We start from the raw sequence: 26,872 nt of genomic DNA, 5'->3' as shown, positions 1-26,872 counted from the left end.
GAGATAATAATAAAAACCTACACAATACTATTTATATCACCGTTTGGGTGATGCATGCAGTTGTCACCACGTTGCACAGAAGATATAGGATGTTGCCAGGATTAGAATATTGTTACCATCAGGAAGAGTTTGAGGCCTTTCTTGTAGTAGAGAGAAGGTACAGGGAAGGTCTGAAATTAAGTATATAATTAGAAAGGACCTAAACAGAGTATATGGGAAGAAAATTAAATAAATTGCTTTTTTTTTCTCTCCACCCAGAGGACAAGAAAGTTTATAGAAGCAAAAATGCATACTTGAAGAGCCACAAAGCTGTGGAACTAATTACTGGAAGGCAGGATTAAAAACTGGGAAAATAAAACGTCATAAATAGGTATAACTTTACCCTTCTTTCCAAAACCAGTGCCTGATCTGCTGACTACTTCCATCTTTGCTAATGTCTTCATGAATTGCTAAACATGAATTTTATTTTTTGAAGTGTATCACTTCAAGTAACTCAACCATTTTATTTCACATGAACAAAGTAACTGAATGCACTGAAACGTGAAAAACGAACAACTGCAGTTGGAACGTAAATACAAACAAAACACGTACAGCCAGCTTTGTCAAGAGGTTTCAAAACAGTTAATTAATGAAAATTCAATGGCCTGTAAGATTAACTCCTCTTCAACAAGCGATCTGAGAATTTACAGCATTACAGTATTCCAACAGAGTAATCGGAGGATGGAAACTCATGCTCCCGCCCAATGCTAAGACTGTCAACAAAAGAAATCACCACCACTCACCCCATCTAGTGAAAAGATGGTCATTTCAGCAAATCGCCACCATCTCAAGTCAGGCCCATATATAGCTCGCAACAAGGGAACAAACAGCTTTATTACACCAACCCATAAACAACTAGCCATTTATGATAAAATGATGTATTTTTTAACTTAAAAGAAAATAACTTCCACAGCGGAGCATGGAACAGCTAACAGGCTGCCTTGAATGTGTCAGAGCAAGAAAAATACACCCCTCTTCAGGTAACTACAAAACCCAGCCCGAGGAACAGGTCAGATCAGCGTCTTCCCCGGGATGGCGCCTGCAGGTCGTTCAACCCAGCGATGCGTCCGGGCAACCGCCTGGGCCTGCAGCCCCAACAGTTCTGGAGACACATGAACGAGTTCGGTACAAGCGGTGCCGAGTCGCACATCCGCGGGCTGTAGGGTAACTCCCGGCCCCGCTCCCCGGGATGGCGGGAAGACCCGGGCCCCGTACCCCGGGATGGGCCCGATCTTCAGCAGCGACACAAAATGGCGCCGGCCGGCCATCAGCGGCCCCGCCCGAACCCTCGCCCACCCTCCCCCTGCCCCCACCCCCCGCCCCGAGCTCCGGGATATCGCCAACAACGGCACTTAACACACCGCGTCTAACGCCGCCCTCCGCGGTGCTCTTCAGCGAGGCGCAGGGCGGGCACCAAGAGAACGATTCAGCCGAACAGGGCGCCAGCAGCCGTCACCGCCCGCCGTCACAGCCGCCATATGCAAGAGGGAAGCGGCGCCTGCCCGCGCGCGCCCCCGCCGGAAGGGGCGTGAACGCGGGCGCGGGCGCGGGCAGGCGGCGAGGCCGCGCAATCGGCGCCTCAGCCCGGAGATAGGGAGATGCCACCGCAGCCGGCAGAGGATCCATAGGCGCTGCCCGCGAGAAGTTTGCCCCCGTCTCCCCGAGGCGTGCGCGTGCGCGCTGCGGTTCCTGTCCGGGTGAAGGGTGAGAGGGTGGAGCCAGTCGGCGGCCGGGAGAGTGGCTGCGTCTCCCTCTCTGTGTCCTTGACTGGCGCCCGGGCCCTGCCTGCAACATGTTCCGCGGAATCTGCCAGCTCCGCAGGTTAGTCTCACCGCCGTACCGGACGGTGCACTCCTACCCCGAGGAAGAAGCGAGGCCTCGCTATCCCACCTCATTCACCGCCCCTCGCCAGGTCCTTCCTGCCCCGCTACCCCCTTTACTTCCCTCTCTACCAGCCTTGTATTCGGCCATTATGTTGTACCAAACTAATTGTTCAAACACGAGGAAATCTGAAGATGCTGGAAATTCAAACAACAACAACAACACAAAATGCTGGTGGAACACAGCAGGCCAGGCAGCACCTATAGGGAGAAGCGCTGTCGACGTTTCGGGCCGAAACCCTTCGTCAGGACTAATTGTTTCTGCCATACCCCTTATTCTCTAGAAAGTCGTATGTTTGTATATCTTATCCCTCGAAAACCCTGTATAACTTACCCGTTATACATGTTAAGCTTTCAGCTCGGTAGTTCCTAGGTTTTTCTCTGCAGTCCTTTTTATAAAAAAAACCTCAAAATAGTTTGTTGGTTTTTAGAGGGTCTCCCCCCCCCCCCCCCCCCGCTAAAGAAATTTCTCCTCATCTCTGTTCTAAAGGGGCATTCTTGTATACTATGGCTGTGCCCTCTGGTCATGGACCACTATTGGAAACGTCAATTGCAGGTCCATTTTATCTAGGCCTTTTTATATTTAGTTGGTTTCAGTAAGATTCCCCTCCAGTGAGTACAGGTCCAGAATCTTCAAATGGTCCTAATATATTAACCCTTCCATTCTTGCAAACCAATGCTATAACATCCTTTCTTAAACATGTGTCGAATAAGGTATTTGGAATGCTTACCTTCAGTCAGGACATTAAGTACAGCAGTTGAGGCATCATATTGCATACACGTCTGTATAAGACATTGGTGGGACCACATTTGGAATAATGTATGCAGTCTGGTGGTCCAGCCATAGAAAAGATGTCATGCTGGTAGAAGTGCAGAAAAGATTCACAAGGAGGTTTTATAAAATTACCAATCCCACCCTGTCTTCAGTTTTTAAAAAAATGCCATTCACTCTCAGTTCCTTTGTCTTTGCCTCATCTGTCCTTTTTTCTGAAAGAATAGTGTTTCCTGTCCCTTCCTCTCACTAATCTTCCTGGCAAGAGGCCAAAGTACTATACCTGCCCATTCATCTCCATTCAGGACCCCAAACAGTCCTTCCAGGTGAGGCAACACTTTACCTGCGAATCTGTTGGGGGTCATCTGTTGTATCCAGTGATGCTGATGGTACCTCCTCTACATTGGTGAGACCTGGCATAGATGGGGGAATTGCTTAGTCAAGCACCTTTGCTCCATCTGCAAAAAGCAGGTGGCCAACTATTTTAATTCCAGTCCTCATTCCTGTTCTGACATGTCGGTCCATGGCCGCCTCTACTGCCAGGACGAAGCCAGGCGTTGGAGGAGCAACACCTCGGGGTAGCCTCCAATCTGATGGCATGAACCTTGAGTTCTTATGGTAACTTTTCCCCCTCCCCCTTCTCTCTCAGTTCCTCACTCTGCCCCCCCCCCTCCTTGCCTCTTCTCTTTCCCTCTTCTGCCTATCACTTCACCCGGGTCCCTCCTGCCCTTCCCTTTCTCCCACGGTCCACTCTCCTCTCCTATGAGATTCTGTCTTCTCCAGTCCTTTACTTTTCCACCTATCACTTCCTCCCCCCACCTTATTCTGGCTTCTTTCCCCTTCCTTTCCAGCCCTAATGAAGGGTTTTAGCCTGAAATGTCGACGGCTTATTCATTTCCATAGATGCTGCCTGACCTGAGTTCCTCCAGAATTTTGTGTGTGTTGCTCACTAGGGTGTTACCAGGACTCGGGTGGATTGGACTTGGGTTCCAAGGAGAGATTGCACAGTATGGGATATTTCTCCCTGGATCATGGAAGACCTGATTGGTGAATTTGTGGAGGTGTATGACACGAAGGGTATAGGTTACAGTATTTTTTTCTAGGCTGGTGGAGTCTAAAGTCTAGACAGTAAACAGTAGGTTTAGTTTAATTTTTACTTAGCAATATGGCACAGCCCGGCAACCCCACAGCCCCGATTAACCCTAACCTAATCACAGGACAATTAACACACACAAAATGCTGGTGGAATTAACCTACCTGGTATGACTTTGGACTGTGGGAGGAGACTGGAGCGTCCAGGGAAAAGCGACGCATTTCAGGGGATGGACGTACAGAGATTCCTTACAGAAATGCGCCGGACGAACTCCGGCACGCCCGAGCTGTAATAGTGAGCATGAGGCTACACTGCCATGCTGCCCATGTGAGAGTGGAAAGATCTATTTATCGAGATTGTGAGGAATGGGTCCTTCCGGCCCTGTGAGCCACGCTGCCCACCTCCTGTGATTTAACTCTACCCTTATCATGGGACAATTAACAATGACCAATTAATCTACCGATCTTTATGCGTTTAGACTGTGGGAGGAAACCGGAGAACTCCGAGGAAAGCCGCTTGTTCAGGGGGACTCTTTACAGACTGCAGCAGTCAATGAACACGGGTCGCTGGTGCTGTAATAGTGTTACGCTAACGCTATGTTATTGCGCCACTCCAAATTCACCCCCTTTCCCATTGAACACTTGATTATTTAACAATATGGCTTCCACTGCCCTCTGTGATAGAGAATTGAACTGGGGTCGCAGGTACTGTAAAGCATTATGCTAACCGTGCTGGGCAAAGGGGACGGGTGGGATATTGATGAGGTGGGTCGGTATGTGATCTGAGCTTCCAGAGGAAGTGGTAGGTGTGTTGAGAAGGCTGTTTTACAGGTATGTGGACAGGAGATTTGAGGATGTGGCAAACGGGACTTGCTCAGGTTGCACACTTGGTCAGCATGGATGGTTGTTACGATTTTGCCATTTTTCCTACAGTGTGGCGCTGGTTGTCTCACAACCTCCCTGTACTGTAAACTAGCCCATGAAGGCAGGTCCCCCATTTATTTTCTCACCCACCTTCGGTCATTCTTAGACATGACATGCAAACGGCTTCTTTAGTACTTCCCAGGTTCCTATCATAGATTTTAGCCTCATTTCCCCTAAGATGCCATGCCTCTCATATTTTGGGATTTGACTAATGCAAGCAAGTATGCCAAAGTCTGGTGAACCTTATTGTGGTTCTTACCTGCAGGAAATGTTGGTTGCGCCATGAACCCTGGCTCAACGTTGATGACAGACAACACACACAAAGTGCTGGAGTAGCTCAGCAGGCCAGGCAGCATCTATGGGAGGCGTAAACAGGGGACAGTTCAGGCCAAGACCCTTCACCAGGACTGGAAAGGAAGAGATGGTGGGGGGAGGGGAGTAAGTAGTAAGAGGTAGTAGGTGATGGGTGAAACTGGACGGGGGGTGGGGGGGGAGATGAGTGAAGTAAAGAGCTGGGAAGTTGATTGGTGCACACAAAATGCTGGAGGAATTCAGCAGGTGAGGCAGCATCTGTGGAAACAAAGAGCTCCCAGGCCTGGTGAATTCCTCCAGCACTGTGTGGTTTGGATTTCCAGCATCTGCAGATTTTCTCGAGTCTGTGCTCAGGAATCTGAGCTTCGAGCACTGAGGTACATCAAGGAGTGCGTGGAGTTACCTGGACTACTTTCAGGAAGTGGTCACACCCATGTTTCAAAATTGGTCTGTGGCTAAGGACCAGAGGGTATGACTGACAGTTCTGGAGGAACCTCAGCCCCTAAGCTTGTCCAGTGGGTCTGAATTGTTGCTTCCTGTGAGATTCAGAGTAGGGGGCTCTAGGAAGGGTGAGCTGCTCAACTGTGGTTCAGGGAACCATTCCGGGGGTGGGGCGGGGGGTGTGAAATGAGCAATGTGGTTGTAATTGGCGATAGTATAATCAGGGGCACACACAGGATTCTCTGTCACAAGGTTTGAGAGTCCCAAATGCTGTATTATCTGCCTGGTGCCCTGGTTTGGGACATCTCATCTGCCCTGCAGAGGAATTAATGAGGGGAAAGATCTACACATGGGTGCCAACGATGAGGAAATTGGTTCTGCTGAGGGAATTTGAGCAGGTAGGGGTTAAATTAAAACATAGAAATAAAATGGTAATGATCTCTGGATTGTAATTTGAGTCATGCAGATTAGCACAAGATTAAATACATGGTTGAAAGATTGATGTGGGAGAAGTGGGTTTGAATTTCTGGGACATTGGCATCAGTAACGGGGAAGGGGAGAGCTGTTCAGATGGGATTGGTTCCAGCTAACCATGTTGAGATCAGAGTTCTGACACATTGCTGAACTAGGCTGTGTGTAGGGCTTTGTACTAAATAGTATGGGGGTGGGAGTGGATTTAACAGTTTGGAAATGTCAGGATAAAGTGAAACAGAAAGGAGAGTGCAGGAATGGTTATAAGAATCCTCAAAATCAAAAAAAAAGGACAAAGTTTAGAAAGGGATAAGAATTTAATTTGTAACATGGAGACAATTTAAAAAAAGGTGATGAATACAGGGCTTGAAGCTGTTATATTTGAATGTGAAATAAAGTAGATGAACGTGTTGTGCAGTTGGAGATTAACAAGTATGACCTGAGCATCACGGAGATGCGTCTGGAAGGAAGATCACAGTTGGAAGCTTAACATCCAAGGATACACGTGTATCGAATTGGCTCTGTTGGTTTAAAAATAAAAAAAATTGAGACCTCATCCTTAGAAAGAAGTGACATAGGATTAGAGGATGTAGAATTCTTAAGGGACCCTTTTGGGAGTCACATACAGGCCTCTGAACGGTAGCCAGGATGTGGGGCATAAAGTACAATGGCTGACAGAAAGGGGATGTAAAAAGGGCAATGTTGCAATAGTCATGGGGGATTTCAGTTTGCAGGTAGATTTGTACAGGATCCCAAGCGAAGGTATTTGTAAAATGTCTGAGGTGGCTTTTTAGAGCTGCTGGTGGTTGAGCTCACTAGGGAAAAGGCAACTCGGGATTGCCCTCACCCTGTCCCCAATAAGTTGTTCACCCCTCCCCCCCCCGGTTAGTTGTAGCCCTTTTTTCTTAAGAAAGCAGGTCACTGCTGCCCCCAAAGAAGTCCTAATGATTCTGAAACTCTGCCATCTGTATCAGCTTCTCAACTACACATTCATCTGCCTTAAATTTCTGTTCCTAGCCTCACTAGCTTGTGGAATGATCCAGAGATTACTGCCCTTTCATGCCCTCTTTAATTTCTTTCCTATCTCTATATTCACTGTATCTGCTTCCTCCTCCAACTTGTGTCGTTGGTACCAGCATGCACTATGACCTCTGCTGCACACCTTCTCCTTGTGAAAGTATTCTGTCGGCTGCTCTGAGCCATTGCTGATCCTGGCACCCGGGAGATAGCTCAATATTGTATCTTTTGTTGCTGCAAAGTTGCCTGCCTGCACTTTAACTATTGAATCACCTATCGCTGATGAACTGTTTGACTTCTCCCTGATCTACTGAGACCCTGAGCCATTCTCCCAGCCACTAACTTGACTGCTGCTTCTTTGCCCGTACAGGTCATTCCCCCCCTACACCCCCAGCAGTATCCAAAGGGGCATAGCTACAGGAGAACCCTGTACTGTCTATTGCCCGTGCCTCTCCTAGTGGTCACCTCACTATCTGCTGCCTGTACCTTAGGTGGAGCCATCTCACTAAAACTGTGATCAATAATAGTTCCGGCATCCCATGAGGACCTCAAGCACGTCCACCTCCACGTTTGTCTCCAGTTCTTTAACGTGGGCAGTGAGGACCTGGAGCTTCCCGCAGGTGCAGTTGTCAGAGACACTGGAAGTCTCTCTGATCTCCCACATTCTTCATGGTGAGCACGCCACTGCCCTAACTGACTCCCCACTGTGCTAATATTTTTGCTCATCTTATCAAATGATTGATGTAGTGTACTTCTGTAACCAAAGATTACCTTCATTATTGTCAGCGATTTCACCAATCCTTGTGTCATGATTACATTTTATAACTATTAACTCACTTGTAACAATTTGATCCCTAAGACTAGAACTAGAAGTCACAGATTAAGGGTGCAGGGTGAAATTGATTAGAACCTGAAGGGGAACTTATTTACTCAGGGTGGTGTGGGGTTCAATTGCAACATTTAAGAGAAGTTTGGATAAGTACATGATTGGGAGGGGTATGGAAGGTTTTGATCAGGTGCAGGTCGATGGGACTTGGCAGAGTAAGTTTTGCATGGTCTGGATGGGCTAGGGGCCTGTTTCTGTGCTGTTGTGCTGTGCAATTTGCACCTTGGTAGGTCACATTTAAAGGGACTGCAGTGTTAAGGCCAATTATTCTTAACAGTGCTGATGAGCAGAGGGATCTTGGAGTCCAAATTTATATCTCCCTGAAAATGCCTACCCAGGTTGATAGGGTGGTTAAGAACATAAGAAATAGGAGCAGGAGTCGGCCATCAGGCCCATCAAGCCTGCCCCGCCATTCAATAAGATCATGGCTGATCTGTCCGTAAACTCAGCTCCATCTACCTGCCTTTTCCCAGAACCCTTAATTCCCCTACTATGTAAAAACCTATCTAACTGTATCTTAAATATATTTAGTGAAGAAGCCTCAAGTGCTTCCCTGGGCAGAGATTTCCACAGATTCACCACTCTCTGGGAAAAAGTTTCTCTTGAGGCAATGTCCCCTCGTTCTAGTCTCACCTACCAATGGTTAAGAAGGCATATGGTATGCTTGCTTTTATTAAGTGAGGCATTGCATTCAAAAGTCAGCAAGTTATTTTGCAGTTTTATAAAACTAGTTAGAGTATTGCATACAGTTCTGCTCACACCATTATAGGGCGGATGCTGCCTGGATTAGAGGGTATGTGTCATAATGAGAGGTTGGACAAACCTGGGTTGTTTTCTCTGGAGCTAAGGAGGCAGAAGGGAAATCTAATAGATTGAGAAGCATAGAGTAGACTAATACCAGAGGGCATGCATTTAAGGTGAGGGGGAGTAATTTCAAAGTAGATGTGAGGGGCAAGTGTTGGTGGCTGGGTTGGAGGTAGACACAAATACATTAGGGATTTTTAAGAGGTGTTTAGATAGGCACATAAGTATGAGGGAAGTGGAACAATATGGACATAGTGTAGGCAGAAGTCCATTCGATTACTAATTTAATTGGCTTGGCATAACATTGTGGGTCAAAGGGCCTGTTCCTGTACGGTACTGTTCTATGACTGGTACACGACTCAGGCTTCCAATTTCAAAATTCACTCTTGACTATCACAGAGGATTCCTCTTGCCCTCTCCTACCACCCCACCAGCCTGCAGGTCCAGTACATAATTCTCTGAAACTTCCACCACCTCCAAACACATCTTTCCCTCCTCCCCCACCACTTTCTGCAGGGATCGCTCCCTATGCGACTCCCTTGTCCATTTGTCCCTTCCCACTGATCTTCCTCTTGGCATTTATCCTTGCAAGTGGAACAATTGCTACACCTGCCCCAACACCTCCTTCCTCACTACCATTTAGGGCCCCAAACAGTCCTTCCAGGTGAGGCAACACTTCACCTGTGAGTCTGTTGGGGTCATGTACTGTGTTCATTGCTCCCAGTGTGGCCTCGTATATTGGTGAGACCCGGTATATTGGGAGACTGCTTCGCCAGAACGAGTGGGATCTCCCAGTGGCCACCCATTTTAATTCCACTTCCAATTCCCATCCCGATATGTCCATCCATGGCCTCCTCCACTATCGACATAAGGCAACACTTATATTCGATTTGGGTAGCATCCAACCTGATGGCATGAACATCGATTTCTCAAACTTATAAAAATGCCTCCACCACCCCCCATTCACTATTTCCCATCGCCTTGTCCCTCTCTCATGTTATCTCTTTGCCTGCCCATCGCCTCCCTCTGGTGCTCCTCCCCCCTTTTTTCTTTCTTTCATGGCCTTCTCTCTCGTTCACCAATCAATTTCCTAGCTCTTTGCTTCATCCCTGCCGCTCCAAGTTTCACCTATCGCTTGGTGTTTCTTTCTCCCCTCCTCCCACCTTTCAAATCTATTCCTCAGCTTTTTTTCCCCTGCTGAAGGGTTTCAGCCCAAAACGTCAACTGTGCTTTTCCCCCTAGAGGCTGCCTGGCTTGCCTCCAGTATTTTGTGCATGTTGCTCAGATTTCCAGCATCTTCAGATTTTCTCTTGTTTGTCTCGATTATCTCTGCCTCCTATCACCAACTCAGTTTTGGAACCAATTTATTACATTTGAATATACATAGATATTACATTTGCTGTCCTCTAGTCATCTGGCACCTCACCTGTGAGATCATCCAGCAGTCTCCTTTCTTGCTTCCATAGCTTGATGCCTCTCATTATCTTGTACACCTCTATCAGGTCACCTCTCATCCTCCGTCACTCCAAGGAGAAAAGGCCGAGTTCACTCAGCCTATTCTCATAAGGCATGCTCCCCAATCCAGGCAACATCCTTGTAAGTCTCCTCTGCACCCTTTTTTTTGGTTTTCATGTCCTTCCTGTAGTGAGGCGACCAGAAATGAGCACAGTACTCCAAGTGGGGTCTGACCAGGGTCCTTTATAGCTGTAACATTACCCCTCAGCTCCTAAACTCAATCCCACGATTGATGAAGGCCAACGCACCATATGCGTTCTTAACCACAGAGTCAACCTGCACAGTAGCTTTGAGTGTCCTATGGACTTGAACACCAAGATCCCTCTGATCCTCTACACTGCCAAGAGTCTTGCCATTAATGCTATATTTTGCGGCTACGTTAAAACTTTGGTTAGACCATATCTGAAGTATTGTGTGCAATTCTGTTAGCTCTATTACTGGAATGATGTGGAACCTTTGGAAAGGGTTCAGATGAAGTTTACTATCATGCTACCTGGATTAAAGACTGAGTTATAAGGAGAGTTTAGACAAACGTGTTGTTTTCTCTGGAGTGTTGGAGGCTTAGGGGAGTTCTGATAGAAGTTTATAAGATTGCAAGGCAGACAGGGTAGATAGAATATTTTTTTTTCTCAGGATAGAAATTTCAGGGACCAGAAGACTTACATTTAAGGTGAAGTGGGGGGGGGGGGGGAAAGCTGAAAGGAGATGTGTTTGAATAAGTTTGTTTACACAGAAGTTATAGGGACCTAGAACCAACTGCAGTGGGGAATGGTGGAGTTAGGTAAGACAGTGGCACTTAAAAGGCTGCATGATTATGCAGGAATTGGAGGAATAAAGATCAGGCAGAAGAGAATTAGTTTAATTCAATATTGTTGTTGGTGCATCATAGGTTAATAGACCTTTTCCTAATCTACTGTTCTATGTTTTCCATCAGTACCTTAAAACTTGTATACATTGCCACACATTCCAAAATATCCTCTCTCCGACACGGCTTACTACATTCCCTAAGATTTGAACAGGTGCTTTCTTTGTACTGTTCCATACACTCAACAATTCCAACTTCTCTAAGCTTTTCAGCCTAAGGCAGTGCCAGTTAATGCTGATGAAATTGAAATGTCTCATTCCTATTACCCTGTCATTTACTGTTGACTTGCCTGTTCTATCTCCTGTTGACTATTTGGGAGAGCCTTAATTCACTCCCAGCAATCCTTGCAAATCCACCCGTACGGCCTTGTTTATGGTGCTTCCTCCGACGTCACATGCATTTCACTGTATGTTTTGACGTACGTCATTTGTTTCAAATCAAATCAGCGAGGATTGTACTAGTCAGTCAGCGTGGCATGCCTGCAACTCATTAACCCTAACCTGTCTGTGGCGGGGGGGGGGGGGGGAAGCCAGAGTGCCCTGGGGAGTCCTGCATTGGTCATTGGGGGGGGGGGGGGGGGGGGGATGCACAAACTCCTTGCAAACAGCCCCAGGAGTTGAAACCCAGTCTTACAGATGATGTTGGAAAGTGTTGCGCTAACTGCTACGTGCTGCTAGGGAGATTTTTTTGACAAGCTGCTTAGTAGGTTAATTGGTCATTGCAACTTGTCCTGTGATTAGGCTTGGGTTGAATAACTGGTTTGTGGCTTGTTGGGCTGGAAGAACCAGTTCCCCATTGTATCTCTAAATAAATTTGTTATAAATACATGCTATTTTTTTCCCACAGTATACCTAACCTTGTTATGTTTCCGTCTGTGTCCTTGCCCAACAAAAATCTTCTGATCTCAGTCCTGAAAGATCCAATAAATCCCCTCGCAGAACCTACCACTGGAATCTCGCTGAAACCTACGGAATATTGAAAGGTCTAGATAGAGTGGATGTCTCCTTTAGTGGGGGAGTCTTGGAGCAGAGGGCACCCCCCCCCAGATCAGAAGGATGTCTCTTTAGAACAGAGATGAGGAGGACTTCCTTCAGCTGGAGGGAGGTGAAACTGTACCACAGATGACAGTGGAGGCCAAGCCACTGGGTACGTTTAAAGTGAAGGTTGATAGGTTCTTGATTAGTAAGGACGTCAAGGGTTACGGGAGAAGGCAGGAGAATGGGATTGAGAAGGCTAATAAATCAGCCATGATGGGAATGGCAGAGCAGACTTGATGGGCCAAATGACCTAATTCTGCTCCTATGTCTTCTGGTCTTGTTCTTCCCCCTGAATGAAATGTCACTACCACTTCAACATCACCCACTCAGCCCACAACTCCCTACCTACCCTACCTCTGCTTCACATAATATAAACCTCTATCAGGCATCCCCTCAACCTCCGACACACTAGAGAAAACTGTCTGTCTAAGTGTTCCTCATATCACAAACCCTCTAATCCAGGCTGTATGCTGGCAAACCTCTTCTGCCCCCTTCTCCAGTGCTTCCAAATCCGTCCTGTAATCGGGCACACAAAGCTACAGACACCGCCTAATGACTTCTTGACCCTTGCCCTCTATGTTCCTAGTGATGAAGGCAAGCATCTTGTTTATTCTGTACACTATCCACCTTCAGTGAGCTATGGACTTGGACCCCAAGATCCCACTGTACATTAATGCTTTTAATGGTCCTGCAGACTTTCCTCAGATTCCAACTCAGTAATTAATTACACATACGTGGAAACATACAGTGAAATGTGACATTTATGTAAACACACCATAGGATGTGCTGGATGCAACTTGCGAGCGTCGTCACACAATGATCGGCAGAACAACAGAGTACATAACAGGAAACCAAATCCACTGAAAAACCAGCCTCTTTCCTCCCTCCCACTCACCTGTACACACAGACAGTTCTGCAGCTTCAGGATGGGTCTCCAGGACATGGCCACCAAGCTTCGATGCCCAGACTTCCGCATGACTTTCTGGCTTTGATCTTCAATATTGACCCCCGGGCTAGCCGATGATGGGACTCTCAACGTCAGGCTTGATCTCCGGGCTCACTGACTGACTGACGCTCGTACCCCCTATTCATATGATCATCTGATCCTAGGACCCTCCAACACTCCTGTCACTCCTCTCTGTCCCCAAAACCATCCCTGCGGATTATTAAAAATAATACAAATAAGTATGAGCCATGATCTCAATGGAGGCCACTGCTTGGTGCCATCTTAACTGGCATCTTTACTCTTGTATTTGATCTCCCAAAGTGCAGCTCCTCCATCTGTCATTTCTGCACTCATATATCCTGCTGTATTCCTCAATGACCTTCCTTTCTGTCTGCAACTACAGCACAATATCTTACAACTTGATTGAGGTTTATTTTGAGGAGGTGATTGGTAAGGGTAACTTGCCTATCTATTTTTTTCTAAGTAATTTATATACTGTATGTCACAAACATCAGAGGTCTCAACACTAATCTCCATCCGGAATAACACCCTCCCACCCCTGCTCTTGCTCTGCTCTCTTCTATAGGCAAGCCCATTCTGAATCCAAATTATCAAGTCACCCTGGAATCCCATTTTCTTAATCTTCCTGATTAACTTATCATTAGGGACCTTGTCAAATGCAGTACTAAAGTCCATGTAGACAACATCCACTGCCCTACCCTCATCAACCACATAGTCACCTCCTTTAAAACACTTAGTTCACGTTTGTAAGACAGTGTTGTCAACAAACTTGTCAAACTTGAATTCCACCTGCCAATGTTTGTTCCGACTTTTCGATTAGTCTGTATCCTGCTGTAGCTTTAGACATCACCTTCCTCACTTTCCACAACGCCAGCTACTTCTGTGTCACCTATAAACTTACTGATCATACCTTCTACATTCACAGCGAAAGCATTAATTTTTAAACAATAACGGTCCCGGTACTTATCCCTGTAATATACCTCTGGTCATAGATGTCCTACCAGAGAAGCATCACCCTCTGCTTCCTATCAAGCTAATTTTGAATCCAATTAACCAGCTCACCTTGGATCCCGTTGTCTTAACCTTCTGGACCAGCCTACCATGAGGTCCGTGTAACCCTAATCTACTTTAAGATATTGGGTCACAAGGCTTTAACAGATACTGATGTATTTTAATACTAAAAACTTCAGATGCTGAAGAATATTTGTGTTCACCATTGATGGCCAATTAATTGAGTTTTTTTTAATAGATGTGTGTCCAAAACTACTTCAACTTGGAGTTATCTAGCAATCAAGCAAAAGCACACACTGCCTGATCTCCCGTATGATTACGGTGCATTGGAGCCACACATCAGTGCGGAGATAATGCAGCTGCACCACAGCAAGCATCATGCCACCTATGTCAACAACTTAAATGTTGCAGAGGAGAAATATGCAGAGTCCCTGACAAAGGGTAAGTAAGTATAAGATTTACAATGCAATGAATGATGTTTAATCCATTTCTAAAGAAAATCTGAAACCCTAACCCCTACACCAGTTCTTGTGCCACACATTCAACCTTCCAAATCATCTCATTCTTGCCTTCACTGAGGCAGCAATCCAGAGATGCAGTGCCCCCACCCACCCCACCCAAGGTCCTGCTTTCAACCTCCTACCTAGCTCCCTGTATTCTCTCTTCAGCACTTCATCCCTTTTCCTAACTGTGTCAGTGGTAACAATGACAAGAAAATCTGCAAATGCTGGAAATCCAAGCAACACGCACAAAATGCCAGAGGAACTCAGCAGGCCAGGCAGCATCTATGTAAAAGTTGACATTTTGGGCTGAAGTCCTTCATCAGGACTTGGGAAGAAAGATGAGAAGTTAGAGCAAGAAGCTGGGGGGAGGGGAGGAAGAAGTGCAACGTGGTAGGTGAAACTAGGGGAGGGACGTAAAGAGCTGGGAAGCTGTCAAGTGAAAGAGATACACGGCTGGAGAAGGGAGAATGTGCTGGGAGTGGGTCTGTAAGAAGCTGTACCCACGTGTATTTCTTGTAGATGCAGCAATCAGGAAACTGGAGGGCTCTCTGATCTCTCACATCTTGTATGAGGAGCACACCATGGACCCCGATCCATTCTCACTACTCTAGTTAGGCACTAATAGATAAATCACAGCCCGGCTTCTGCCTTTTGCCAATGCCATGCTCCCCATTGTAACTGTGTCCCACAATGGCAGCAGGTTATTAAGAAGGCAAACGGAATGCTGGCCTTCATTGCTAGAGGGATTGCATTCAAGAACAGGGAGGTTATGCTGCAGCTATACAGGGTACTGGTGAGGCTGCACCTGGAGTACTGTGTGCAGTTCTGGTCTCCCTACTTGAGGAAGGATATTCTGGCTTTGGAGGCAGTGCAGATGAGGTTCACCAGGTTGATTCCAGGGATGAAGAGGTTAACTTATGACGAGAGATTGAGTCGCCTGGGACTATACTCTCTGGAGTTCAGAAGAATGAGAGGGGATCTTATAGAAACTTACAAAATTTTGAAAGGGATAGAAAAGATAGAAGTAGGAAAGTTGTTTCCATTGGTAGGTGAGACTAGAACTAGGGGGCATTGCCTCAAGATTCAGGGGAGAAGATTTAGGATGGAGATGAGGAGAAACGGTTTTTCCCAGAAAGTGGTGAATCTGTGGATTTCTCTGCCCAGGGAGGCAGTTGAGTCTTCCTCACTACGAGAAACAGTTAGATAGGCTTCTACATAGTAAGGGTTCTGGGGAAAAGACAGGAAGATGGAGCTCAGTTTATGGACAGATTAGCCATGATCTTATTGAATGGTGGGGTCGGCTCGATGGGCTGGATGGCCTACTCCTGCTCCTATTTATGTTCTGTGCTTAAACGTAGCTTCAATCTCTGCAGAAAGTCTGGACAGGCTCTACTTGCTTTTTAAATCTGGCACTTAAATTCCACAAGCAGTTGTTTTCGCGATTTCACTATCTGTGGAAAGTCCTGCAAGACTCCACTTTTCAGTAGTGGGGATTGCCCCGTTTTCCAACTTCCGTAATCAGATTTATGATGTGAAATTACTTCATTGCAGTGCAAAGACAAAAAAAAAATCAATGAATTACAGAAACAAATACATAGTGATCGTAATGCCATTCGTTTTAGATGATTATGGAAAAGCATAGAATCTCATCCTCGGGTTGAGATTCTAAATTGTAGAAAGAACAATTCTGAGGGTATTAGACAGGATCTGTCAAATATGGTTTGTCACGATAGTGCCAGTGTACATCAGCGACACTCTGCTGGCTTCAGGAATTTGTACCGGTTTCCCTCTTGATTATACTCCTTTTGAACTACATTCGCTGCAACCTGCACTTAAATGTCCTCTTAACAACAGGCTACAAAATTAAATCGATGATCTTCAGATCTCATGTTAGATGGTTAAATGCAGAGCAGTTAAATGCGACACCTTTAGGGGTCGGTGCCAAGGTCAAGGCCGTAAACATGGCAGGAGAGGCAGAATTCAAACCAGGCTGAAGCACAGAAGGATGCCGCCAGAAGTCCATTATAAGCAAGCAAAACTGCACAGTGCTGTCTGTAAACAAGAAATGGCCCATCCTGACATACTTTAAATTATAGTCTGTGACTTTAACCAGGCCTGTTTAAAGAAAACCCTGCCCAATTATCACGAGCACATAATCTGTTGCACCACACTAGACCACTGCTACACCACAATAAGGAATGCCTACTGTTTGGCAAATTGGATCATTTGTCTGTACTCCTGCTACCTGTATCTTGTGCAATTAGATCCTGGATTTCCTCACTTGTAGACCCCAGTCAGTTTGGATTGGCAAAAACATCTCCTCTACAATCTCCATCAGCACAGGAGCATCACAGGGATGTGTACTTAGCCCTTTACACCCAAGTACAGCTCCAACACCATATACAGGTTTGCTGATGACATCACTGTTGTGGGCTCTATCAAAGGGGATGACGAATCAGCATACAGGAGGGAGACTGAAAATTTGGCTGAGTGGTGTAATAGCAGCAACCTCTCACTCAATGTCAGTAAGACCAAGGAACTGATTGTAGACTTCAGGAGAGGGAAACTGTCCATGAGCCAGTAGTCATTAAAGGATCAGTCACTTCAAATTCCTGGATGTCATTATCTCGGAGGACCAATCCTGGACCCCCATAAATATTATTGCAATGAAACCATGACAGCACCTCTACTTCCTCAGGAGTCTGCAGAGATTCGGCATGTCATCGAAAACCTTAGCAAACTTCTATAGATGTGAGGTGGAAAGTGTGCTGACTTGTTGTATTATGGCCTGGTATGGGAACACCAATACCTTTTGAGTGGAAAATCCTACAAAAAGAAGTGGATTCAGCCCAGTACATCATGGGTAAAACCCTCCCAACCATTGAGCACATCTACATGAAACGTTGTCAGAGAAAAGCAGCACCCATCATCAAAGATCCTCACCACCTAGGCCATGCTCTTTTCTCACTGCTGCCATCAGGTAGAAGGTACAAGAGCCTCAGGACTTGCACCATCAGGTTCAAGAACAGTTACTACCCCTCAGTCATCAGGCTCTTGAACAAAAGGGATAGCTACACATTTAGGGACTCTGTTATATTGTTATTTGATGTTTATTATTTATTGCTATTTATTTATATCTGAATTTGCAGAGTTTGTTTACAGTTAACAGTTCCTCAAAGAATCTCAGGATTTTATGTAACATGCATGTAATCGGATAATAAATTCCATTTTGAACTTTGAACATTTCTGGCAAACATGTGCTTGATAAGTGGGACCCTTTTGAAAGTGAAATTTTGAGAATACAGAATTTCTATGTTCCTATCAGTATTAAAGGCAAGGATAACAGGTTTAGGGAACCTTGGATTTTGAGAGATATTGAGACCGTAGTTGAGAAAAGGAGGAGGTCCTTAGCAGGTATGAACAAATGAGTACTTGAGTATAACAAATGCAAGAGGACACTTAGGAACAAAATCAGGAGGGCTAAAAGAAGGGCTGCAGTTGGTTTGATAAGGTGAAAGAGAATCCCAAGGGATTCTGCAGATATTTTAAGAGCAAAAGGATAGCAAAGGCCAAAACTGGCCATCTGGATGCTGGTGACTAGTAATGGTACACAAGGGTCAGTTTTTGGAACCAATTCATTTTATATTATGTTAGTGACTTGGATGATGGAATTGATGGCTTGTTGCAAAGTTTGAAGACAATATGAAGATAGGTGATGGGGCAGGTAGTTTTGAGAAAGTAGAGAGGCTACAAAAAGACTTAGGAGAATGGGCAAAGAAGTGGCAGATGGAATACAGTATCAGGAAGTACAAACCCCCTTTTCAGAAAAGTTGGGATATTTTCCAAAATGCAATAAAAACAAAAATCTGTGATATGTTAATTCACGTGAACCTTTATTTAACTGACAAAAGTACAAAGAAGTGATTTTCAATAGTTTTGCTGACCAAGTTAATTGTATTTTGTAAATATACACAAATTTAGAATTTGATGGCTGCAACACACTCAACAAAAGTTGGGACAGTGTTAAATAAGATTGAAAAGTGCACAGGATATTCAAGTAACACCGGTTTGGAAGACTCCACATTAAGCAGGCTAATTGGTAGCAGGTGAGGTATCATGACTGGGTATAAAAGTAGCGTCCATCAAAGGCTTAGTCTTTGCAAGCAAGGATGGGTCGTGGCTCACCCCTTTGTGCCAAAATTTGTGAGAGAATTGTTAGTCAGTTCAAAAGGAACATTTCCCAACGCAAGATTGCAGAGAATTTAGGTCTTTCAACATCTACAGTACATAATATTGTGAAAAGATTCAGAGAATTCAGAGACATCTCAGTGCGTAAAGGGCAAGGTCGGAAACCACTGTTGAATGCGCGTGATCTTCGAGCCCTCAGGCGGCACTGCCTAAGAAACAGTCATGCAGTGACTGTGACAATTATAGCCACCTGGGCTCGGGAGTACTTTGGAAAACCATTGTCACTGGATGCAGTCTGTCACTGCATCTAGAAATGCAACTTGAAACTGTATTGCGCAAGGAGGAAGCTATACATCAACTGTATGCAGAAACGCCGGCAATTTCTCTGGGCCCGAGCTCATCTCAGATGGACCGAAAGACTGTGGAACCATGTGCTGTGGTCAGATGAGTCCACATTTCAGCTAGTTTTCGGAAAAAACGGTGTTGAGTTCTCTGTGAAAACGACCATCCTGACTGTTATCAGCGAAAGGTGCAAAAGCCAGCATCTGTGATGGTATGGGGGTTCATCAGTGCCCACAGCATGGGTGAGTTTCATGTATGTGAAGGTACCATTGACTCTGAGGCGTATATTAGGATTTTAGAAAGACGTATGTTGCCATCAAGGCGACGTCTCTTCCCAGGACGTCCATGCTTATTTCAGCAGGACAATGCCAGACCACATTCTGCACGGGCTACAACAGTGTGGCTTTGTAGACACAGAGTGCGTGTGCTTGACTGGCCTGCTGCCAGTCCAGATCTATTTCCTATTGAAAATGTATGGTGCATCATGAAGAGGAGAATCGGACAACGGAGACCACAGACTGTTGAGCAGCTGAAGTCTTATATCAAGCAAGAATGGACAAAATTTCCATTTGCAAATCTACTACAATTAGAATCCTCAGTTCCAAAACGATTAAAAAGTGTTATTAAAAGGAAAGGTGATGTAACACAATGGTAAACATGCCTCTGTCTCAACTTTTGTTGAGTGTGTTGTAGCCATCAAATTCTAAATTTGTGTATATTTACAAAATACAATTAAGTTGGTCAGTAAAACTATTGAAAATCATTTCTTTGTACATTTGTCAGTTAAATAAAGGTTCACGTGAATTAACATATCACAGATTTTTGTTTTTATTGCATTTTGGAAAATATCCCAACTTTTCTGGAAATGGGGTTTGTATATAGTCATGCACTTTGGTAGAAGAAATGAAAGCATTAACTTTTTTTGAATGGAGAGAAAATACAAAAAAACTGAGATGTAAAGGAACTAAGGAAATATATGCCAGTGCTTTAATTGAATACATTTTTACAAGTGAATAGTTGTTCATAAAATAAGTTGATCTAAATAACTTGTTTAATATATTTTAGGTGATGTCACAGCCCAGATTGCTTTACAACCTGCGTTGCGATTTAATGGTGGCGGTCATATTAATCACTCTATCTTCTGGACTAATCTGTCTCCAAGTGGAGGAGGGGAACCTGCTGGTAGGTATGATTTGTGGAAATGTTATAAGCACTTTCACATAACTTAAAATGCTTGTGTTCAAATGGCTAAGCACATTCAGCTTTTAAAATGTGAAGTAATAAGTATATTGTTAATTATATTACAAATCCATTTATAGAGTATGTACTCTAGTAATACAGTTTTTCCCTTTGATATATTTAGTCTGAAACTACTGTATATGACCTGGAACATTTTGGGCAAGAGAACCACTAATGTACCCAAGTTGATGATCTGTAAACCAAAGCTTTGTCCTGTGGCTTAGTCGTGTTTTTGGTCACATTGATCTTTTGATGTTAAGAGCTGGGGATTGTTTTCTATACCTGATCCTAAATAAGAGAGTTGCGTGTGTTTTGTGACACCACTAAAAGTTCGAGCTCAGTGCAGTCCTAGAAATGTGGGTCAAAGTGTTAGTTAATGCCTAAAACCACTTCCTTTTCAGCTTAAGGTAGAGTACGGAATTAATCCTCTTCCAGGCATTTATCTCTGCAGCTCTACTAAGTGTTATCCTTGCGTTTACGCCATCTCCCTGTGTACCATTTAGGGCCCTAAACTGTCCTTTCAGGTGAGGCAGTCCTTCACATGGAATGCATTGCTATCACTTAATTATACAGTGTCTACATCAGTGAAACCTGATGCCAATTGGGGAATGTTTTTTTTTCAGAGCATTTTCACACCATCACTGTCACAGCCAGGATCTCCTGGTTGCTGGCAATTTTAATTCCATTTCCCATTCCCTCACAGCTTCCTCTCCCGCCGAGTTGAGGCTAGATGCAAATTAAAGGAGCAGCATCTCATTCTGTATTGGTCGTCCCAAATCTGTTGGCATGGACTTCGATTTCTCTAACTTCCAGTAGCCACTCCTCTCTGTTTTGATGTATATGTTACAAATAAAGCAAATCTTTTTTTCCCACATCACCCTTCCCCATCATTACACCTCCCTTTATTCCATGGTCCATTATCTTCTGCTCTCTTCTTTAGCCCTTTGTCACTTCTGGTTACCATCTGTCTGGTTCTTGCATCATTCCTACTCTCTCCCTCTTCCATCTGTCCGTCATCCTCCTCACCTGGATTCACCTATCACCTGCCAACTCTTGCTCCACCCCTCCTCCTACCTTTTACATGACCCTTTTTCTTTCCAGTCCTGATGAGGTGTCTCAAGGTGAAACATTGACTGTCCATTTCCCTCCATAGATCCTGCCTGTGTTGCTGTGTTCCACTAGCATTTTGTGTGTTATTTCTATTGAGCTTATCCTAAGACTTCCAGTTCATAATATAACCATAAGACATAGGAGCAGAATTAGGCTATTCGGCCCATCGAGTCTGCTCAGCCATTCCATCGTGGCTGATTTATTGTCCCTTTCAACCCCATTCTTCTGCCTTATTCCTGTAAACTTTGATGCCCTTACTGATGAAGAACCTTTCTAACTCCACTTTATCTTTATTTATTTGTTGAGCTATAGTGTGGATTAGGCCCTTACAGCCCTTTGAGCCACGCCACCCAACAATCCCCCAATTTAATCCTGCGGAATCACGGGACCTACTAACCGTTATGTCTTTGACCTGTGGGAGGAAACCGGAACATCCAGAGGAAGCCCATGCTGTCACGGGGAGAACGTACAAGCTCCTCACAGACGGTGGTGGGAATTGAACCCAGGTTGCCTGTACTGTAAAGCATTGTACTAAGCACTATGCTACCATGCAGCCCAATGACTTTGCCTCTACAGACTCACCACCCTCTGGCTAAAGAAATTCCTCAACTCTGTTCTAAAGGGATGTCCTATTCTGAGGCTGTGCCCTCTGGTCCTAGACTCCCCTCACTACAGGAAACACCCTCTCCACATCCACTCTATAGGCCTTTCAATATTTGATAGGTTTCAGTGAGATCCCTCTCATTTGTCTAAACTCCAGCAGGTACAGGCCCTCAAATGCTCCTCATCCATTAAACTTTTCACTCTTAGAATCATTCCCAAGAGCCTCTTCTGGACCCTCTCCAATGCCAGCACATTCTTTGTTAAATAAGGGGCCCAGAACTGTTCACAATACTCCCAAGTGAGGCCTGACCAGTGCCTTATAAAGCCTCAGCATTATACCCTTGCTTTTATATTCTAGTCCTCTTGAAATGAATGCTAACATTGCATTGGCCTTCCTCACCACCAGCTCAACCTGCAGGGGATCCTACATGAGGACTCTCAAGTCTCTTAGTCCCTCCTATTTCTGGCTTCTCTCCCCATTTTGAAAACCGTCTATGCCTTTACTCCTTCTACCAAAATGCATGACCATATACTTCCCTGAAATCTGAAATCCTGTGTTTGCTGTCCTACATACTCAACCATTACCCAAAGATCAATCCCAATTTTGAAAAGGGTTCTTGTACCTTTTGCTGTTGAAATGAACTTCCCCGTTTACACACATAATCCACATAAAAGGCACGTGTTGATTACTTGAAATTCAAAACTGCAGGCAGTGAAATGTAATTTGTTATGCATTGCGATGAATTAGCAAGGGATAATCACCCATCATGATTGCATCTGAATTTGAAAGTCAGCAATTTTCTTGATGCCAACTTTGCCTCTCATCTTTTCAGCTGTAGTGTTAGGCACAATTTGCTTATAAGAGCAAAGAATTCATGATGCAACTGTAGAAACTTCAGTTGGATTGCTCTTGGAATATTGTGTGCTGTTTTGGCCACCCCATGATAGGAAGGGTGTGGAGACAGTAGAAAGGGTGCAAAGTTCAAAGCAAAATTTATATCAGAGTACATACATATCATCACATACAACTTTGAGATTCTTTTTCCTGTGGGCAGACTTCACAAATCTGTAGAGTAGTAACTGTAAACAGGATCAATGAACAACAAACTGTGCCAATGCAAATATAAATAAATAGCAATAAGTGAAATAATAAAGTAACAAGATCAAGAGCCCTTAAAGTGAGACAATAGGTTGAGGGAACATCAGAAATAGAATGAGTGTAGTTATCCCCTTTTTGTTGAAGAGCCTGATGGTTGAGGGGTAGTAACTGTTCTTGAACCTATTGGTGTAAGTCCTGGGGCTCCTGTACCTTCTACTTGATGGCAACAGTGAGAAAAGAGCATGGTCTGGGTGGTGAGGATCTGTGGATGCTGCTTTTCTGAGGAGGTTAACTGGGGTGCTGTCTCGATTTGAGCTATTGGCAAAGGTTGGACAAACTTGGGTTGTTCCCTAGAGAGCTTGAAGGCCAAGGGAAGGTCTGATAGAGGTTTATAAGATTATGACAGACAGACGGAGACGATGGTCAGAATGTTTTCCCCAGAGTTTTAATGTCCAACTTCAGCGGATATGCTTTTAAGGTTGGGGCTAAATATTTTTATTCAGAGAATGTAGGTGTCTGGAATGGATTTTCAGATACAGTGGAATCAGGCATTTTGTGGAGTTCAAGAGACTTTTAGATAGACATGCATATATGGAGGGATATGGATAATACAGAAGAAGATGGCATTTAGTATAAATTGGCATTAAGATTGGCACTTTGTGGGCCAAATGGCCTATTGAGTTCTGTTCTGTTCTAGGTTTATCAAAATTAATTATGCAGATTATTTTATCACTTATGTACATTTTGCATTTTGAAGCTGCAGTTGTGCCCTCTTTCTTTAAGGTTGGGTTCATTGGGAAGAAATGGTGAAAACTACTGGTGATGTTAATCAAATATGAAGCATTGTTATTCAGTCTTCTAAAGTTCTTCCAAGACATTTGAAATACTAATGTTCCTTAATGTGGCCTTGTAAATTCTTTTGTGAGAAACAACGTTGGTGTTAGTGGTTCTTAACTCCAGAATCTTCTTATACAGGACAGCTAATGGAAATCATCAAACGAGACTTTGGCTCCTTTGAGAAATTTAAGGAGATGATGTCCACACTTTCAGTGGGGGTTCAGGGCTCAGGATGGGGATGGCTGGGATACAACAAGAATTCGGGAAGGTTACAGCTTGCAGCTTGTCCCAATCAAGACCCACTGCAAGGAACAACAGGTTAGTCAAAGCATATCGTAGATATATGATGTGAAATGTATTGTTTTGTGGCAGCAGTATGGGGATGAAACTGTTTCTACATCATTGAGAGTGGGTCTTCAGGCTCCTGGACCACCTCCCTGATTACAGTAATGAGAAGAGGGCGTGTCTTGGATGATGAGGGTCCATAATGATGAACTCTGCCTTCTTGAGGCACCACCTCTTGAGGATGTACCTGATGGTGGGGAGAGTTGTGCCTGGGATAGCGCTAGCTGAGTCCATAACCCCCTACAGCCTCTAGCAATTTTGTACATTGAAGGCTCCATACCAGTCATTATGCTGTCCACTGTACATATATAGAAACTTATTCAGAAATTCATTTTTGTCTCTATTTTAAAGAGACATCTTTGTATTCTAAGGCTGTGCCCTCTGGTCTTAGACTCCCCCACTATAGAAAACATTCTCTCCATGTCCACTGTATCTGGGCCTTTCAATATTTGATAGATGTCGCTGACTCCTGCAGAACACCACTAGTTATTCCCAGTCTTTGTCTCCTGCCAGTCAGCCAGTCTTTTATCCATGTTAGTACCTTTCCTGTAATACCATGTTCCGCAGTCTCATGTTTGGCACCTTGTCAAAGCCTTTCTGAAAATTCAAGTAAACAACATCCACTGACTTTCCTTTATCGATCCTGCCTGTTATTTCCTCAAAGAATTACAACATATTTTAACAGCAATATTTTCCCTTTAGAACACGTTGCTGATGGACTCCAACATCTTCCCAACACTGAAGTCAAGCTAACTGGCCTGTAGTTTCCTGTCTTTTGCTTCCCTCCCTTCTTGAAGAGTGAAGTGACATTTGCAATTTTCCAGCCCTCCAGAACCTTTCCAAAACCTAGTGATTCTTGAAAGAGCACTACTAATGCCTCTACAATCTCTTCAGCAACCTCCTTCAGAACCCTGGACCATCTGAAATAGGTGACTTCAACATTTCAGCTTCCCAAGCACCTTTTCCTTCATAGTAGCAACTGCACTCACTTCTGCCCCCCCCCCCCCCCCCCCCGAACCTTCTCAAATTTCTGGCATTCTGCTGCTGACTTCCACAGGAAAGACTGATGCAAAATGCATACTTGTTGAGTTCATCTGCCATTTCTTTGTCAGCCCAACCCCCATTACAACCTCTGCAGTGTCGTTTTCCAGTGGTCTGATACCCAAAGAGACCCAAACCGTGATCACAATCAAGATATCAACTTTACACCCCAATGTCTTGCTCTCCTCCATCTGCTTATTTAATATCAATGAAAACTCGGTTAGTAACTCTTCCGCTTTGGTTGGTCCCAGGCATAAACTCCTTCCTTTGACCTTCAATGGTCCTACCTTCTCCCTGGCTAGACTCTATGAAACATATCTAGTCAATGTTTTTTTCATCAGAACTCTTCACAGATATTGCCTGGCCTGCTGAGTGTTTGCAGTTTTATAGGTTAGTCATTGCTTATCTATTTTTCATTATTACTCGCCCCTGCACAGTTTAAATTGGGAATGCCTAAAATAATTGTCCAAGGCTTTATTTGCCGTACTGCAATTCACTGATTTTCTGCTTGTTTGAAGAGCCTGAGTAAATTCTGATTTTCTCTATTGCAGAACACTGAGTATGACAGAGGAAAGACTGTATTAATTATGTAAATCATAGTAGGTAGGGGCAACACATAATAGGTAGGAAGGCAGAAGAAGGTGATTTAAAGGAAAAATGTATACCTGGCATTAAGGCAGTGGGTGCCAGGGCCTGCAAGGGAGGGGAGGATGGGGTGAGAGGAAAGTGAAGGGGGTATGTGCACATGCCCATGTGCACATTCCCACACAAATGGGGGAGGGAGGGCATGTGGAGAAGACTGAGAGAGAGGGAAGAGGAGCCTGTGGAACAAGGGGAGGAGAGATAGTTGGAAGCAAGATGAAAAAGGCACATTTGTAGGAAAGGGAGGAGAGATGCCTTGCATGATTTCAAGGCGAAGTCTGCATGTCAGAGGGATTGGACAAAGGTGAAAGGAAGGGCATGCTAACGTGAGAGGAAAGGGGAATGCTGTATAGGAAAGAGGTAGGTAACAGGTTGGAGGGAAGTTGGTGAAGATACAGAGCTGCTCGTTGGGGGTAGTGCAGTTAGGGACTCACTAGATGTTTGTGGGGTATGACAGCACAGGCTGGGTTAGGGGGTAGCTTGAGGGGTTGATGGAGAAGTAAGAACAGGGAAAAAAGACCACTGGGCTCAGTTTACCATCTAATTAACTATATCCCTGCATTAAAAAATTAAGAAAAGTCTAGCATGAGGGAAAGGGATTGACTCATGTTTGTGTTTCAGGTCTATGCCCTCTGCTTGGAATAGATGTGTGGGAGCATGCGTACTATCTGCAGTACAAGAATGTCAGGGGTGACTATCTAAAAGCTATCTGGAATGTTATCAACTGGGAAAATGTTGGAGAGAGACTCAAAGCTGCCATGAAATGAATGGTCCTCGTGGGAGTGGAAGCAGCGAGGAGTCCTGCCATTGCTTGTTCGGAAGGTTGTTACTAAACTCAGTTTGCACTGTTAAGGATAATGTTTAAATCATTAAAATATTTTAAAAATTCA

General features: G+C 44.6%; 2 protein-coding genes across 4 annotated transcripts in view; one reads left to right on the top strand and one right to left on the bottom strand.

Moving 5' to 3' along the window:
- Positions 1-1,536, bottom strand: part of wtap (WT1 associated protein) — a 47,736-nt gene extending 46,200 nt beyond the window's left edge. The window contains exon 1 of one of the 2 annotated variants that reach the window (XM_073051652.1): positions 1,401-1,536. The gene's annotated coding sequence lies outside the window, so the exon portion shown is untranslated. Of the gene's footprint in view, positions 1-782; positions 1,230-1,400 lie in introns of those variants that run through there. The other variant, XM_073051654.1, reaches the window with a different exon arrangement.
- Positions 1,537-1,690: 154 nt separating this feature from the next.
- Positions 1,691-26,872, top strand: sod2 (superoxide dismutase 2, mitochondrial). Of its 2 annotated transcripts, XM_073051657.1 has the most exons (5): positions 1,691-1,860; positions 14,272-14,474; positions 20,132-20,248; positions 24,093-24,272; positions 26,604-26,872. In XM_073051657.1, the coding sequence occupies exons 1-5, from the start codon at positions 1,832-1,834 to the stop codon at positions 26,747-26,749; spliced, it is 675 nt and encodes a 224-aa protein (XP_072907758.1). In that variant the 5' UTR covers positions 1,691-1,831; the 3' UTR covers positions 26,750-26,872. The 2 variants fall into 2 exon arrangements, with proteins under 2 accessions (XP_072907758.1, XP_072907759.1); XM_073051658.1 differs by lacking the exon at positions 24,093-24,272.

This window comes from Hemitrygon akajei, chromosome 7 (genome assembly GCF_048418815.1).
Source record: "Hemitrygon akajei chromosome 7, sHemAka1.3, whole genome shotgun sequence".
NCBI classification, from domain to species: domain Eukaryota; kingdom Metazoa; phylum Chordata; class Chondrichthyes; order Myliobatiformes; family Dasyatidae; genus Hemitrygon; species Hemitrygon akajei.
This window is presented reverse-complemented; position numbering and strand designations above follow the sequence as displayed.

Bases quoted from the DNA above. Each gene is read 5' to 3' on its own strand.
- sod2 (XM_073051657.1), top strand. From the start codon at position 1,832: ATGTTCCGCGGAATCTGCCAGCTCCGCAG. The intron at 1,861-14,271 runs GTTAGTCTCACC...TTTTTTTAATAG, and splicing joins GGAATCTGCCAGCTCCGCAG to ATGTGTGTCCAAAACTACTT. The intron at 20,249-24,092 runs GTAGGTATGATT...CTTCTTATACAG, and splicing joins TGGAGGAGGGGAACCTGCTG to GACAGCTAATGGAAATCATC.